The sequence below is a fragment of the Ziziphus jujuba genome, chromosome 3 (genome assembly GCF_031755915.1).
Source record: "Ziziphus jujuba cultivar Dongzao chromosome 3, ASM3175591v1".
Taxonomy (NCBI): Eukaryota; Viridiplantae; Streptophyta; class Magnoliopsida; order Rosales; family Rhamnaceae; genus Ziziphus; species Ziziphus jujuba.
In genome coordinates this window covers 19717820-19735122 of record NC_083381.1, presented here as the reverse complement: position 1 = coordinate 19735122, position 17303 = coordinate 19717820, and the positions used below count along the sequence as shown (strand labels likewise).

The following is a 17303-nucleotide window of genomic DNA, read 5'->3' as shown; positions in this document are numbered from 1 at the left end:
ATATCAGGATATGTTTAGTAGGGTTCTTCATTTTTTTAATACATTCTTAAAGTCCATTATAAATACTCAAACTAATAATGATATATTTAGTAGTGGTTCTTCATTTTTTTCAATACATTCATAAAATCCATTATAAATACTCAAACTGATAAATTAAAATATACAAATTGTCTGGACTTATGACCATCAAACTGCTAGGCCATGTGAATGCTCTGTTTTTTCCTGTTTTGACTCTTTTAACATGGCTTTCATAACCAAAGCTTTTGGCGAAAGAAGACCAATATGAAGAATCAGGCTCTCAAATTCTTCTCCATTTTTTTAAACATTCATAAAATCCAATAAAATACTCAAATTAATAAATTAAAGTATACAATATTGTCTGGATGTATGACCATCAAACTGCTAGGGCAAGTGGATACTCTGTTTTTGTCCTGTTTTGACTCTTTTAACATGGCTTGCATAATCAAAGCTTCCAGCCGAAGAAGACCTATTTGGAGAACTAGGCTCTAAAATACTAGCCCTTCCAGACTCCAGAGTCAGAGACATGAGCTTCATACTGTTCACCAAGCAAGATATTGTTGGTTGATATATCTCTATGAATCATAGCATATAAGCATTCATGGTGCATGTAACCTTCTTCTACAACTTTAGCCTTGGACCATATTGTATATTTGATGGTAAATCAGCAAAAAAAGACAATGCAGATAAAAAGGTACATCCACAGGAAGTTTGTTTTTGGTAATTGAATAGTAGAAGCTACTAACTAACAGATTTTTTATTTTTCGTGTTTGTCTTTTGGTCCTCTGAATTATATTTTTTCGTTAAATTGAAGTTTCATATAATGAAAACAGCTGTATGACAAATGAAGTGGTAGGTAGAAAAACAAAATCACATTAGACATTGTTATAAATCAAACCGTTTAGGGTGTCGAAGTTGGGGGATCAAACAGCTGCTTCAATGTAATTGTATGAGGAGTTTCTGATAAAGATGGTAACGAAGTTGATAGCTTATCAGATACTTCCTTCATAGTTGGCCGAGATTGTGGACTTGGTTGCAGACAAGAGAATGCTAGCTTTGCAATGGAGACAACTTCCTCTGCTACTCGACGCTTTGGTGGTGCAAGTCGTTGATCCAATAAATCCTTAAGCAGAATTTGATGAGCAGCTGGTGACAGTGATGATGATGATGCAGAATGAGACAAGATGAGATCTCCTGGATGTTTTCCCATGATTAGTTCCAATGTTATAACTCCGAAGCTGTACACGTCACACTTTTCATTTACTTCCATCGTGTAAGCAAGCTCTAATCAGAGAAAAATGCATTTTGAATTAATATATGCATTTATATACACACACACACACACACACACATATATATATATATACACACATAAATGCATATATCTTCCAGTAATGAGATAATTATACTTGGTCTTCTCTTGTTGAACATAAAAAAAGCTATTTCTAAATGATTTTTCTAATGAAAGTAAGTAAAACATGAGCTTTCCTGATTACTAAAATGAACAAAAAGATTGTTAACAAAAGAGTAACTTTGATGGATTACTTACCAGGGGCTGAGTAGCCAAAAGTCCCTGCAAATGAAGTCCAATTTGATGAGTCTGGATCTAAATTTGTAGCAGAACCAAAGTCAGAAATGTGAGCTTCATACTCATCATCCAACAGGACATTCTTACTCGATATGTCTCTGTGAATTATAGCAGGACAACATTCATAGTGCATATAGAATATGGCATTTGCCAAACCTTTCACAATGGTCACTCGCTTTCTCCATCCCAACTCCAATGCTTTAACTTCATCTCTCAAGTTGTCTGCTAAACTTCCCTTTTCCATGAATTCATACACCAAAAATGAGTATCTTGCATGTGAACAATACCCATGAAGCTTGATGATATTTCGATGACGTGCATTTGGTAATATATTGATCTCAGTTGTAAAAGCTTCTTCACCGTCCAACATTCAATCGCTTTTGTGGAATTTCTTTATAGCAACAACTTCACCTGTTGGTAATTGTGCCTTGTAGACACACCCATATCCCCCAACTCCAATGCAATATTTGGAGTCAAAGTTCTGTGTGGCTTTAAGTATTTCTTCATGTACATTTTTCCCATCATAGTTCCATGTTGCAAAGTAAGTTTCAATTGGTGCTGCTCTTGGCTCATCCACGGCATCCTCTTTCATTCGGTAGATGAAAATTATTCCAACAATGATAAGCAATGAAATTATAAAGCATACAATAGAGAGGATGATCAAAACTAAAGTTGCATTGCTATCTTTTCTTCTCTTTGTTGGGCAAGGTTTAAGATCAATATTATTGCCACACAAACCTTTATTGTTTCCCAATACTGCCATGGTAAAAGCTTTGGTTTTTGGAAGTGGACCTTCCAACTGATTGTATGATATATCAACAAATATCAAACTCAACACATCATTGTAAGAGTATGGAATAGAGCCAGACAGACTGTTGTGAGAGAGTTGTAATGTCTCTAAACTCTGTAGATTTCCAAGCTTTGAAGGCAACTCTCCTCCAAGAAAATTGTGACTTACATCTAGATATTGAAGAAAGTGTAAGTTACCAATTTGGAATGGAATAGCCCCAACAAATTTGTTATCTCTCAGGTTCGACTCTGTTAACTTGGAGCACCTATCTAAATCTTTAGGAATTGGTCCAGTCAGATTATTTTTTGAAAGATCAAGATTTCTAAGTTCTGACAACATTCCAATCTCTGATGGAACTTTGTTTGAAAGACTATTGTTATTCAATCTGAGGTCGAATAACAATTTCATTTGGCCAAGTTCTTTTGGAATATTCCCTGCAAGATGATTGAAGGATAGGTCAAGTATACGCAACTCAGTAGCTTTCCCGAGTTCAAGAGGTAGCCTACCTGAAATTTCATTTTTAGAGATATTCAACAAAGAAAGATTACTGCATTTTCCCCACCTTTCAGAAAGCTCACCAAAAAACTTATTTCTACTCAAATCCATATAATACAAATTTGGGCATGTTCCAAAAATTTCTGATATATTTCCTGTAAGCTGATTTGCTTCATGATGAATTATGATCAAGCTAGTGCAATTTCTCAAGGTTTTTGGAACTGGACCTATGAAGTTATTATCATCTGCATAAAACTCTAAAAGTTTCCCACCATGACAAACATTATCTGGTATATATCCAGAAAATGAATTGGCTTGCAGTTGGTAATACTCCAAATTTGTAAGATTGTCCATTTCTAATGGAATGGATCCATTCATGCTGTTATTGAAAAAGCTTAACCATGTGAGGGATCTGAGTTTTCCAATTCCTGGAGGTATACGGCCAGATAGTTGATTAACTCCTACGTCCAGGACATTGAGATTAGTCAAGTTTCTGATCGTGGTGGGAACAAGTCCAGAAAGCTGGTTGTTAAATAGGTCCAACTCCTTTAACACTTTAATGGTCCCAATGGATGCAGGAATTGAGCCGGTGAGCTGGTTCCCATAAAAGTGTAATTTATTCAATGATAAAATATGTCCAACTTCTTCCAGTATTGATCTGGAAATTTTGTTACGATCAAGGTCTAGAATGGTTAAGATGGTTAGGTTTCCAATGGATGCAGGGATTGAACCTAAAAGACTATTGTTAGAAGCTCTGAACACCTTAAGAGACCTCAACATGCCTATTTCATATGGTATAGATCCACTTAAATCATTGGAACTCAAGTCAAAGTGTTGCAAACTTGTTAAAAGGCCTATTTGGGATGGAATCATCCCGGAGAGATTATTTATATCCAAGCAAAGATTGGTCAGTTTCGAATGGTTACAGATGTGGAAAGGGATACTTCCATAAATGGAGTTGTTAGATAAAACAAGGGTAAGTAAGTTTGGAAAAGATGTGAAGCTCAAGTTTTCAAGCGTACCTCGAAGATTACTATGTGGAAGGCTTATACGAACAACGTTTCCTACTCCATTACAAGTGATTCCAATCCATTTGGAGGGGCTGCCGATGTTGTCTCTCCTTGAAGAGTTAAGTACAGCTTCCATGAAGGAAGAAGAGAATGTGAAGTTGAATTGTGAAGGCTATGCTTCCATTTGAGAAGGGCCTCTGCTTCTCTACTACTATTTTGAGTTGCTGCAGTACAAGAAGAACATAAAGGAAGCAATAATAATAGAATGATTATAATGTTGGCCATCATGAAGATCAAAAGAAAATTAACCTTCTTTGAAGACTGTCAAGGGTGCATTGGCTTAAATATATATCCTATATTGAGTGTAGGAAAAAGAAAATAAAAAATTAGTAAATCATAAAGTTTGTCACTTAATTTTGTCCCCTACCATAAAGGGACTGCCCATGCTGCTGCAAACTTTATGAAAAGCAAAAGCTTTTCTTCTCATTTCTTATTGGATGTTCAATAATGCATGACTGTTATCAAATTTTCAGCCTTGTTTATGACATGGAGCCCTTGGAGATTTTTAATAATTTGAAAAGCTAGGTATCCCAAGCATAATGTTAATAATAAACATCGACTCTCCTCATTGGCCAGAGTAAAATGCATAGAGAAATTATCTAGAAGCTTGAAGTTGGTTAATTAAGATATTGTACAATATTATACTATTAGCTAACACTAACAAGCATTTTAAAGTAAGTAAACTATATACTAAACCATGCCAATACGAAATGTAAATGTAAGACATAAATGTAATTAAGTAGCACATTGGTTACAAAAATACTTTCTAATATTCAATATATGTGGGCTCAGATTAAAGACAAAAGTTCTGCAATCATTTTTTGAGTAAAGTTCGGTGGAATCATTATCTATGGCATGCAGAGGACCCACTTAAGTGATGTTTAATGCAATTAGTGGTTGTGATGGATGGGGGACGTATGAAATAAGATTAATTATCCAGTATTTCAAATCTGAATTGCTTGTTGTATATGTTTTGACTTTTTGATCTCTTATTGGTCTTTGTTAATTTTGACCAGATCATGCTTTTGCTGTTAACATTAGAAGTGAATTTTGTCTTCAGATTTAGCATACATCGCTTATGAAAACAGAGAGAAATCGGAGTGCAAATATTCCCTAGCTTATGAAAACAGAGAATACAATTGAATAGTTATCAAACTTTAAATTTCAATTTGTAAAATTCCAATCTTATCACAGAGTCAAAAACATCTTTATAAAAGGCCTCAAATATATTCAATAACATCATTACGTTCAGCAAACTATATTCTCTGTATTCAATCTTTCAATTGGAAACACTTTATATTTTATTTTTCAAGTAGAACCTCTATTTTTTCAAAAAGAAAATTGCATAAAATTCAGTGAGGATTTTATGCAATCATTAACTTGATGACAAGCCCTCTGCTTTTAGTTTATAAAAAATTGCATTTCTGTTGGATTTAGTTAACATGGGATGAATTGAAAAAATAAATTATTATTTGGCCTCACTTTGTCCTGGTAAGATATATTTTCAATTTCCTTAATTAATTTGGTGACTGTAACTTTGAGCCTAAAAAGAATCACAGATGATACTGAAAGTGGTATGTATCTGCTGATTAAAATGGAAAATGATTATCATTCAAACTAATTAACTGGTCAAGTAAGAGGAAGAAGTCATTGTTAATTATAATTAATGCCTTTTTTATTCTGCTAAATAAATTCAAACAATATGCGGAAAAGCCTGTATTTCCTTCTTTCTTTTTTTTTTTTTTTTTTTTTTTTTTTTGTTTTAAGGCCCAAACAAGTAAGTTCAATACCTCAATGCTGCTGCTGCTGCCATTTCTGTTCTTTGATCCATGAGCTGGCTATCTAATTAAGCCAACCAACCAAAAAAAAAAAAAAAGGAAAAACGTTGACCATATGACTAATCAAGTTGTAGGTGGATAAACAATATCACATTCACAATTAACAATCATAAGAACATGAAACATAATTAAAAATTCATAAGAAAAAGGGTCTGGAATGTAACATATTGGGTAAAAGCAAAATGAAAAAGGAAGAAAGTTAAACGCAATGACATAGTGAAAGAAAATTCATACAAAGCACACAATGTGAAACAAGGCATGCAGGATTGCAACCGTTCGGGGTATCAAAGTTGGGGGATCAAAGAGCTGCTTCAATGTAATCATATGAAGAGGTTCGGATAAAAATGGTAATGAAGTTGATAGCTTATCAGATACTTTCTTTATAGTTGGCCGAGATTGTGTGGACTTGGTTGCAGACATGTGAATGCTAGGTTCACAATTGAGACACCATTCTCTGCTACATGATTCTTTGGTGGTGAGAGGTTTTGATCAAATAAATACTTGAACAGGAACAGCTGGTGTTGTTGTTGATGATGACGATGCAGAAAGAGACAAGATGAGATCTCCTGGAAGCTTTCACATGATCAGTTCCAGTATTACAACTCTGAAGCTTTAACATGATCATTTACTTCCATTGTGTAAGCAAGCCCTAATCAAACAAAATGCCATTTAAGTTAATATACTATTAGCTTAAGTAATGAGATAAGTTTTGATAATTGCAAACTAGTCTAGTTTTTCTCTGTTAACAGTATAAATTAACTATATATTCTCTGTTCAAATTAAAAAGCATTTCTATTGTTCAAATGATTTTTTTTTTTTTTTTTTTTTAACAAGGAAATAAACAAAACAAGAGCTTGATGGAAGACTTGCCTGCAGCTGAGTATCAAAAGGATCCTGCAAATGGAGTCCAATTAGACGACTCTGGATCTAAAGTTGTAGCAGAACCAAATCAGAATTGTAAGCTTCATATCCATAATCCAACAGAACATTCTTAATTGACATGTGTCTATAAACTATGGCAGGACAACATACATGGCGCAAATAGGAAATGACATTAATTGGCTAAACCTTTCACAACATTCACTCAGCTTTCTCCATCCCAACACCAGTTCCTTCACTTCATTACTTAAGGTGAAGTGGAAATTCAAAATTCTGATGTGGAAAGTTATACTACCATAAAGCGAGTTGTTAAATAGAAACAAGGGAAAGTAAGTTAGGAAAATAAAAGAAGCTCAGGTTTTGGGGAGTACCTCTAAGATTACCATCCCAAGGCTTATATCGATAATGCTTCCTACTTCATTACAGGTGATGCCAATCCATTTGCAGGGGCTGCTCTTATTGTGTCTCCTTGAAGAATTTGAATTATATATATATATATATATATATAGCTTCCTTGAAGGAAGAAGAGAATGAAAAGTTGAATTGTGAAGGCCATGCTTCCATTTGAGACGGGCCTCTGCTTCTCTAGTACTATATATTTTACGAATTTAAGAACAATATCCAAGAACCTAAATCCACAAACTAACAAAGAAATTATCGAGGTTCGGTCGAAATTGACCTAAGTCCTTGTGCTCCGGTGTGAAGCTTCTGCACTATATAAAGAGTATGTATTTACAAGCTTAATTCAAATCAACAGTGGTGGTCTCACACAAGAAAACCAAAAACCAATCCCCAAGCCCCAATTACACCCTCACTCATGTGTTTCACAAAGAAACCACTCTATCTCACATAGAGACACAAGGTGTAGAAGACCCATATGAAAAACTTTGAAATTTCTCTCTCTAAAAGTTGATCTGAAACTTTCTCACTCTAAAATCATGGAGAAGACAATCAGCTCTCTGTTTTTTTCTTTTCTATGCTTGAAGAAGACCATTCCTATTTAATCTGGTGTAGTCCTCTTTCCTCTTAAAACGCACCGTTTTCTTTGGATGCAGCAAAGCTTTTTTTAATATACCAACTTTGATAAAAGACACCACTTCAACCAGGTTCGTTAAAATGACTTGTCACCTAAAACGGCAACGTTCTAGCTCTTCAAACTGAAGCTTCAGTGCTTTTTCTCATCTTCCATAACTTGTAGCTGTAGGAAACACATAACAGATCATGGTCATTAAGGATTAATTTCTCACAATATATATTGAATTGCAGCATCAGAGGAACAACAAAGGAAGAAATAATAGAATGATTATAATGATTGACATCATGATTATGAATATCAGAAAAAGAAAAAAAAAATTCATTTTGATATTGTTGAAGGGTGCATTGGCTTACATATCCTTTCTTGGAGGAAAAAGATAGAAATTAAAACAATAAATTATAAATTTTCCACCTTAGTTTTTGACCAGGCTTAATGGTTTAAAATATAAGTAAAATCATTGCCCAAGCCACAAATTTTAGGGGGGGAAAAAAAAAAGAAAAAAAGGCAGTGTTAAATGTTTCTACTCGTTCTCACTGATTCAATGCAAGAAATATAATAATATTATTTGCTATACAAATGGGATTATATATATATTTTATTTTTCCAAAATTAATTTTATTTTTTTGGCAAATGTTTCAACCTTGTTATATCAGATGGAGCACTTCGAGATCGTTAAGATTTATTTATTTATTTATTTCTTCCGTTGGTAAGATCATTAAAATTTTGAAAAGATAGGTATTTATCCCATTCATAATTAAGGATCAACATAAAATATATATTCTTTGTCGATATAAATATATGGAAGCTTGGAGTTGGTTTATTGACCAATCCCACATTGCAGCTATAAAAAGTCATGAGGTACTACTGTTATACCTTGTGGAGAGTACTATAATCATGAATTACCATGTACTATTGTAAACTCAATAACCAATAAATATACAATGTAGGCATACAACGTTCTCGCCACTTGTTATGTCCTATATCGATCACATGCCATACATTGATGTCATATGTGTACATGTGTGCTTAGGACTTAAAAATTAAATCGGCTATTATTTTGTTTTTGATTGATACTTCTTCAAAGATAGAAATTACAAACAATAAAAAAAAAAAAAAGAAGAAGTAAGGTTTCTACTTAATTAATTGCTGGTAATGGTTGGGAGAGATTTATTGCATATCTTTTCCTTTTGTTTTGTTTTTTTGTTTTTTTGTTTTTTTTTTGTTTTTTTTTTTTTTTTGGGTGACTATTGTAAATTTAAATTACTTGTTATGTGTTTCGAGTTTTTGAGCACATTGTCATTAGTATGATTTTGGACCAGTGAATTACAATTTCTAAGAAACTGCCTTAAGCTTTTGGCACCGCGGTCTCGTGTGTCAAAAGCTTTTCAATTGTAATTATGTGCATACTTCTTGGAAGACTTACTTTCTAAATGCACATGCATGGAGACAATAATAATAATAATAATATTGTAGTAATAGTAATACATGGACTTCCGTTCGATAGCAACTTAATGATGTTGTACACCACGATAATCGCCTGTATGCATTGTAGCATTATAAACACTATCCATTAGTGTCATTCAATGGCTCAGTTGAAGTGTGGCACTTTCATGATCCAAATTTTCCAAAGCAAGTCGCAACACTTAAACATCCTGATCCATTACCATTAGCAGGAGACTTCGTCTCTCAAGCCTATTACTATCATATCTATAGTTTCATATATTGCAGATTAAAAAAGTATATATAATTAAAAAATTTGTGTATATATATATACAGTCCGTCTATGGTGCGGACGGTACTCATGCGGACCACAGTATTAGTGACAGTTTTTTATAGTATTGGTGACGATTTTCTAAAAAACCATCGTTAATACTATGAAAAACAGTCACTAATACTACGGTCGTCATGCGGACCGTCCTCACCATAGAATTTCTATATATATATATATATATATATGGAAAAAGTGTTGTATCTTGCAGAACGCACTGTTAGTATAATACAAAAAATTACAAATCGAAACAAGGGGAGAAGGATAATTCAACAATTTCGGTAATATTATTATATAAATTTTTCAATTTTCTTGTTAAGTATTAATTTTTTTTTTTTGGTTCAACATTTTAATTAATAACTGGAAGCAACAGAAATCTTTATCTTAATTTCTTAATTGAATTGAGAATATATTGTTCCTTTATGTTTTGAACTAACAAATGTTCATTGTGAGAAAATTATTAATTAGTTTTAAGATTGAAATAAAAATTGTTGCATGCACTGGTTAAAAACTAATGCCGAAGAGAAAGTATTTTGATGAAGATAAGAACTTAATTTATAATTAAAAAAAAAAACAAATAAAAGAGGAAAGAAAAATCGGTTAAATTTTTCAAAAAGGAAAAAAATATAAAAAAAAGGTTTTTCAGTAATTTTACATTCCTATGCAGTGTGAGTAGAAATTCTGTGCAAAAAGATGCACTCTTTTAAATCTGTTTGGTCATTTTTATTTTTAACCGATGGGCCGCATAGGCCCAGTATTGATTTACATATTTTCATTAGGAAGTATAAAAAGGAGAGGGGAACCAAAAAAAAAAAAAAGTAAAATTAAAATAAATAAAGAAATCCTTGCACTAATTTTCTTATTTTCACTTGTTTTACTGAAATAGCTCCGATCGACTTATTTATATTTGACACAATATATTGCAATAAATGGCCGACATACATCTAGAAATGGAAGTTTCACATAATACAAATTAAGTGAAGTTATTCTAATTACAATTTAAACTATGAAAAATGGGTTAAAAAATTAATTCCTATGATACAAATATGTGGTTATATAAGACAAATAGGACATTTTTATAGAAATTTTTGTGAATGATCTGCTGTAAAGCAATTTGTTATTTCTATGCATATATGTCCACAAGCATAACAATAGATAATGTAAACTTCCTTATAATTACTTTTAAATTAATACTTTTTTTTTTTTTTTTTTTGGGGGTAGGGAGGAAACTTGTAAATTAATACTCGAAACAGAGATATCTGTTTTGATTTATTTATCCACCATCTTATATAGTACTCTGGAGAGAATTCTGATAGCCATTTTCAGTTTGAGCAAAGGTGAGCTTCCTTACAAAAAATAAATAAATAAATAAATAAAATAAAATTAAGAAGCAGATTGTTTACCTTTCTTTCACCATAAAATTAATAGTTTATATTTATCTAGTTTTGTAGTTCTACTTCAAAATGGAATCAACTGTTTAAACAAGAATTCCATCAGCTCCTCTCTGAACTGTGTCTTTTAAGTCTGGGGCTGGAAGGAGACAACTAATATACTGTAATTCATGTGTTGATATATATTTTGACTTAAAAATATTTTGTCATTTTTATTTTTTTGGGAAATTATTACACTTATTTTAGATGAATTTGCTATATATTTGTAGCTCTGTGAAGTTAATCTTATTCAACATCAACATTCAGGTGGTCTATTAGTTTCTGAACTGTCATTCTTTTTGGTTATTATAAAGTCAAATTGTTTAATTGGTTGAGTATTTCGATTCCAACTATTATTTGAGAGATATTTAATAGCTGTTTATGGTCTTAAGCTCTTTTTAAAAGACCTTGGTTCTCAGGAAAACCAAGAAATCCAAAATCATTAATGTAGCATTATAGAAAGGCCAGGTGGAGATTTTGCTGCAATGCATTTTATTATTTTAGGATTATATATAATTGCAAGGCCTGGTGAAAATTTTATCTATTTTTGCGGGGCCTGGGATTATAATTGATGTTTAAGAGTGTGTTCTTATATGGAAATGGTCCTAGTAAACATAACATGAATGGAATTTTCTTTTTAGTTCCATCACAAATGCCAGACCATGTTTTTTCTCCATTAGAGACACTACAAGCTAGATGCAACAAAACGCATTCTTCATATTAAGTACATGCAATAACCAAGTCCTGGTATATCCAAGCTCTGGCTATCTTATTACACAAGAAAAGAAAAACAATCCGAGACAAACGAAGAATGATAGAGCAAAAGAAAATGCACACACAAACACAGAGATGACATCAAACAACGAGAAATTGAAGCAGTTTAGGATGTCCATGTTGGAGAATCAAACAGCTGCTTTATTGTAATCATATGAAAAGGCTCTGACAATGATGGTAAAGGAGTTGACAGCTTCTGAGATACTTGCTTCATAGTTGGCCGAGATTGTGGGCTTTGTTGTAGGCATGGAAATGCTGTTTCTGCAATGGAGACCACTGGATCCGCTATTTGCCTTCTTGGAGATGAAAGATGTTGATCGTGTACATCTTTAAGTAGGACATCAAATGCCGGTAATGGTGATGGTCTAGAAATCTATCTCTGAAGCTATTTGGAAAAACAGAGTACATAAAAAATGCGTACGATGAATATGATTTGGTCTTGAATCCTTTTGCTAGGTAAGTTTCTTATGATTCTGCTAGGAACTTCTCAGTTCTTGTTTTGCCAAAATTAAAAGTACCATTTCTATTGCTCAAATGATTTTTTTTTTTTTTTTCTTCCTGGATAAATGAGCAGAACAGAGCTTTCTTGGTAACTAAACAGAACCAATAGATATGTTATGGATTTAACATAAAGGAGTCACTTTGAGGGAACACTTACTTGGGACTGAATAGCCAAAGGTTCCTGCGAATGGAGTCCAATTTGATGACTTTGTGTCCAAAGTTGTAGCAGAACCAAAGTCAGAGATGTGAGCTTCATACTCACCATCCAACAAAGCATTCTTACTTGATATGTCTCTTGTATGTTAAGAAGATCCAAAAAGCTTGATGATATTTTGATGGCGCATTTCTGTGAAAATACTTGTCTCACGTTTGAAAGCTTCTTGATGCACTGTTCCATCATTTTCATGGAATTTTTTCACGGCAACAACTTCCCAGTTGATAGTGGTGTTTTATAAAGTGTCACACCCCAAGTCTATATACTCAAAATGGGACAAAAGTCATACTTAAAACATTAATACAACTTATAATGCGGAGCATAAAAAGTCTCCAAACATCATTAATAGATAATATCTAAAAATATCTCCAAAGAAAACGAATAAAAATAAACTCCAATACCCAAAAAGTCTTCCAAGCTAACAATAATAAAAATAAAAATAACTAAACACCATTATCATATGCCAAATCTAGCTATCTTGAAACTACGGTGAATCTAAAACCATAACAATAATTAATGAGTATAAAACTTAGCAAGCTACTGGATTTTTCATAAATGCAAAATAAGAAAATACTTAAAATCATAAGAAATAAATATCCAAAAATAATCTTTAACAACATAAACATAGTTTTCAAATAAACTCTAAGTGTTAAGTACTTAGTAGGACTTTCGATAGCATAATATTACCTGTCGGTAATCCGAAATCTAAATCAACTCATGTGTGAGCCGTGTAACAAGTGGGGAAACATAAATTTTAAAAACAAACACTCACACTCGAAGATATGAGCCATACCCCTACCGTGATCATCAGTAGGTCCCCCTATATGAAACAATACGTCTAAACCTGAATAAAAAGAACCATAAATCACTACGAAATACCTTTACATGATTCATCTCAATACCTGAAAAATATATCATAACATATCCATAAATGCCTACTAAATACCAACAACCAGAGCAAAAACACATATATCAATAATCCAATAATTTCTTTGTACAATACATATATATTTCATAAAACATAAGCTTGTAGAAAAATATAATAAATCAATAACATAAGTATATATTTGCTATGGTTTTAGTTTTAAAAAGTCCAGTAACTTACCTTGATCAGCAAAGTCCAGAAAAGATAAACAACCTATGAATGAACCAACATTCTCTCATAAGTATAAAACAGGACTATCATATACCACAAATATAATACGCATAAATCTCATAATCAAGCTCTTAAATTCAAACTAAATGAATAAGAGTTAATACCATAACATCATCATAGCCTAAGCCCCAAAACTTAAAATCATAAGCTTAAAACAAGTTCAAATCACCAATAGCCGAATAAAAAACCTATTAATCCATAAACAGTCTCTCAACAAGAAATTAATTCCTTAATCAAACGATATCACCTAAGTCTGAAAAGTTATGAGGATACTTTACACATGTATTAGTAACTGTGATTAAAACAATTTCATAAAATAATAATTAAAACCATTCAAAACTCATTGAAAAGTTAACAAAGAAAATACTAAAAGTGTTAGATTTTCAGAAACCTTCATTCAATGTTCAATTTATTTCTCTTTCAGGAAGTCTCGTATTTATTTGAAAATTTACAGATTAAACCTAGACACAATTATATACTTCTATAAAATTTTAAAAGCCAAAAAAAGTCGAAAAGATGGTCAAATTAAATTTAGTAACTAATTGACAGAAACTGTAAATCAGCACTTCATAGGGAAACCCATCTATACAAAAATTCATTAAAAATAAATACCTTTCCAAAAGCAGTAATATTTTACAGAGTTTAACTATATAGTAATAATTCTATATAAAAATTATTAGGTCAAATAGAGATTGAAAACTATTTTAAATCGAATTTCATTCTTTACTAAATGGACCAGAAAATAAATTCAGACAGATGGATGTAGGTAACTCAGAAAATCACCACGGCCAAAATATAACAAATTTGAAGCTAAACTTTTTTATAGTAATATTATACATATATAGGATAAAGTATACAAATTTTCACATAAAAATAATTTCTTTTGGATCTATTTTAAAATTTTTACTTATAAAGCATACTGAAATTGTACAGAAAAACCAAACAGAATGCATAAATTCAAAATTTTGTAATAAATTGAAAACAGACCCAAATCGCCCCAAATAAATTTCTACTAATTCATAAACATGTATATTGTCATCCATAAATATTTTAAATAAATTCGAACAGTCACTTTGTATAGATCCCAAATAAATTTCAGATTAGGGTTTCAATAACAACTCTTCAATTCAACCTTAATCAATACTTCTATAATCCCAAAACATCTCAAATAATATCATGTAACATAAAAAAAATATCAGAAAACCAACCTTGATCACTTGAAAGATTTAGGATCTTCCTTCCTATGCTCCAAAATTTGTTCAGAAATTCCAAAATCTCCAAAAATGTTGGATCCCTAGCAATCTTAAATGATTACCAAAATCCCAAATTAAGAACGGAAGCCTTTAATATTAACCCGAATAGATTTTAGGGCTAGAAGAAGAAGAAAAAAAATTACCTGATACCCCAACGGTACAAAGTTGAAAACAACGTAAAAGTAAAACATTTTTTTTCTTCCTTTTAATAAAACCAAAAATAGAGTAAAAACCCTTTTTTTTTTTGTTTTTTCAATTTCCTAATAAAATTGAAATATACTTATAACCAAACATATTAGAATAAAAACTCTATTTTTTTTTCCTCTTAAAATAAATAGTTGTAAAACCTTTTTTTTTAATATATATATATATATATATTACCCGTATATTACATAAACACTTCCATTCCCTCCAACACCAATGCAATATTTAGAATCAAAGTTCTCCATTGCTTGAACTATTTCTTCGTGGACCATTTTCCCATTGTGGTTCTACGCTGCGAAGAAGAACAAAGGTTCAATTTGTGTTTCTTTTATTTCATTCATGTTCCACACTCCTTTTTGGTGAATAAAAAGTATCCCAACAATGACAAAGAATAAAAATAGAGTGCTAGAGATGGACTCTATGATTAGAATTACAGCTTGATTTCTATTTTTCTCTTTAGGAATGTGGCAAGACTTCAAGCTTGTGTTGTTGCCGCACAAACCTTCATTATCTTGTAGAACTTCAACTGGGGCCTCAATGAAGGCTTTGACGTGGGGAAGATGACCTTCTAATTGATTATGGGATACATCAACGGATGTCAAACTTATCAGCTTTTGAAATGAAGTTGGTATTGACCCAATGAAATTGTTACGGGATAGGTTGAGTGTTTCTAACAAGAAACAATTTTGCAAGTTCTGGAGGCAACTCTCCTATAAGAATATTCTGACTAGATCAACATTTCGAAGAGACTGAAAATTCCAATCTGAAAAGGAACAACCCCATTGAATCTATTGTTTCTCAAGTTCAACCATTGTAGGTTTGTACACAGCTTCAAATGTTTGGGAAATAGTCCACTCAATTTGTTGTCTGCAAGGTCAACCTGTTGAAGGTCAAAAAACATCCCGGTTTGTGTAGGAACATTTCCAGAAAGTGTAATATTATTGAGTTTAAGAACGTAAAGCAATCTCAATTGGCCCAATTCCTCTAGAATTTTTCCTACAAGAAGATTGGAGGACAGATAAAGTTTCTGCAGCTTTCCCAAGTTCAAGAGGTAGCATGCCAAAAACTTTATTGCTAGAGATGTTCAGCAAAGTTAGTTTTTGACAGTGTCCCCAATTTCTAGTAAGTTTCCAAAAAACTTATTGTTGTCTAAGTCCATATAGACCAGGTTTGGGTATATTCCAAAGTCTTCTGACATACTTCTTGTAAATTTATTCACTCCAAGTGAAACCGGACTAAGGAGCTGTAATTTCTCATGCTTTTTGGAATGGAATCTGTAAAATGATTGTATCCTACCGCAACCCTTTTAAGTCTTCCACCCAGGCAAATATTTTCTGGAAGAGAGCCATACAAGAAGTTATTGCTTAAAAAAATGTATTCCAGATTTGCAAGGTTATTCATTTCAGGAGGAAGGGATCCTGTAATGTTGTTAGCGAACAAACTGAAGATGGCGAGGGATGTAAGGTTTCCAATGGATGCAAGAATTGAGCCACTAATATGGTTCCCAGACAAGTAAATCTCTTCAAGAGATTTAAGCTATCCGATGGACACAGGTATGGAGCCAATTAGATGGTTATTCCACACATAAAGGATAGCAAGTGATTTAACCTGTCCAATCTCATTGGAGATGGACCCATCTATTTTGTTTCCACCAAGTTCCAAATCAGTTAACTTACTCGAGTTTCCAATGGACACAGGAATTGGGCCAGTGAGCTGGTTATCATTCAAATAAAGGATAGTAAGTGATTTAAGCCGTCCAATCTCATTGGGGATGGACCCAACTATTTTATTTACACTAAGTTGCAAATCAGTTAACTTGCTCAAGTTTCCAATGGACACAGGAATTGAACCAGTGAGTCGGTTACCATTAAAATAAAGGGTAGTGAGTGATTTAAGCTGCCCAATCTCAATGGGGATGGACCCAACTATTTTGTTTGTACTAAGTTCCAAATCAGTTAACTTGCTCAAGTTTCCAATGGACATAGGAGTTGAACCTAAGAGATTGTTACTATGAGCATGAAATAACTCAACAGACACCAACATGCCTATTTGAGGTGGTATAAAGCCATGCAAATAATTCCTTTCCAACCGAAGGGAACGTAAATTTGTTAAAAGGCATATCTTAGATGGAATGTCTCCGGAGAGATGATTGGAATCGAGGGCAAGGTAGGTGAGTGTAGAAAGGTTGCCAATGTGAGATGGGATACTTCCATAGAGGGAGTTGTTATAGAAGTCAAGAGTGAGTAAGCGTACCTTTCAGATTACTACTTTCAAAAGTAATGTTGATGA

General features: G+C 32.6%; 3 protein-coding genes across 4 annotated transcripts; all 3 read right to left on the bottom strand.

The window, feature by feature from the left end:
* Positions 1 to 329: 329 nt before the first annotated feature.
* Positions 330 to 1993, bottom strand: LOC107422725 (MDIS1-interacting receptor like kinase 2-like). Of its 2 annotated transcripts, XM_016032226.4 has the most exons (3): positions 1568 to 1993; positions 917 to 1302; positions 330 to 556 (listed from the first exon to the last, which is right to left on the bottom strand). In XM_016032226.4, exons 1-2 carry the CDS (start codon positions 1974 to 1976, stop codon positions 920 to 922), a joined length of 792 nt encoding a protein of 263 aa, XP_015887712.2. In that variant the 5' UTR covers positions 1977 to 1993; the 3' UTR covers positions 330 to 556; positions 917 to 919. The 2 variants fall into 2 exon arrangements, with proteins under 2 accessions (XP_015887712.2, XP_060671530.1); XM_060815547.1 differs by having other exon boundaries at positions 330 to 1302; positions 1568 to 1976.
* On the bottom strand, positions 1977 to 4037 carry LOC112492233 (MDIS1-interacting receptor like kinase 2-like). Its single transcript, XM_025075342.3, has one exon. It carries the CDS (start codon positions 4035 to 4037, stop codon positions 1977 to 1979), a length of 2061 nt encoding a protein of 686 aa, XP_024931110.3.
* Positions 4038 to 15741: 11704 nt separating this feature from the next.
* LOC112492232 (probable leucine-rich repeat receptor-like protein kinase At1g35710) lies at positions 15742 to 17057 on the bottom strand. The gene is made up of 3 exons (XM_025075341.2): positions 16623 to 17057; positions 16311 to 16550; positions 15742 to 16041 (listed from the first exon to the last, which is right to left on the bottom strand). Exons 1-3 carry the CDS (start codon positions 17055 to 17057, stop codon positions 15742 to 15744), a joined length of 975 nt encoding a protein of 324 aa, XP_024931109.2.
* Between the last annotated feature and the right edge of the window lie 246 nt (positions 17058 to 17303).

Bases quoted from the DNA above. Each gene is read 5' to 3' on its own strand.
- LOC107422725 (XM_016032226.4), bottom strand. From the start codon at position 1,976: ATGTTGGACGGTGAAGAAGCTTTTACAACTGAGATCAATATATTACCA. The intron at 1,303-1,567 runs GTAAGTAATCCA...TTCTCTGATTAG, and splicing joins TTTTGGCTACTCAGCCCCTG to AGCTTGCTTACACGATGGAA.
- LOC112492233 (XM_025075342.3), bottom strand. From the start codon at position 4,037: ATGGAAGCTGTACTTAACTCTTCAAGGAGAGACAACATCGGCAGCCCC.
- LOC112492232 (XM_025075341.2), bottom strand. From the start codon at position 17,057: ATGTTGGTGTCTGTTGAGTTATTTCATGCTCATAGTAACAATCTCTTA. The intron at 16,551-16,622 runs GTTAAATCACTT...TCCATCGGATAG, and splicing joins TCTCCAATGAGATTGGACAG to CTTAAATCTCTTGAAGAGAT. The intron at 16,042-16,310 runs GTAGGATACAAT...GGAAAGCTGCAG, and splicing joins GAAGACTTAAAAGGGTTGCG to AAACTTTATCTGTCCTCCAA.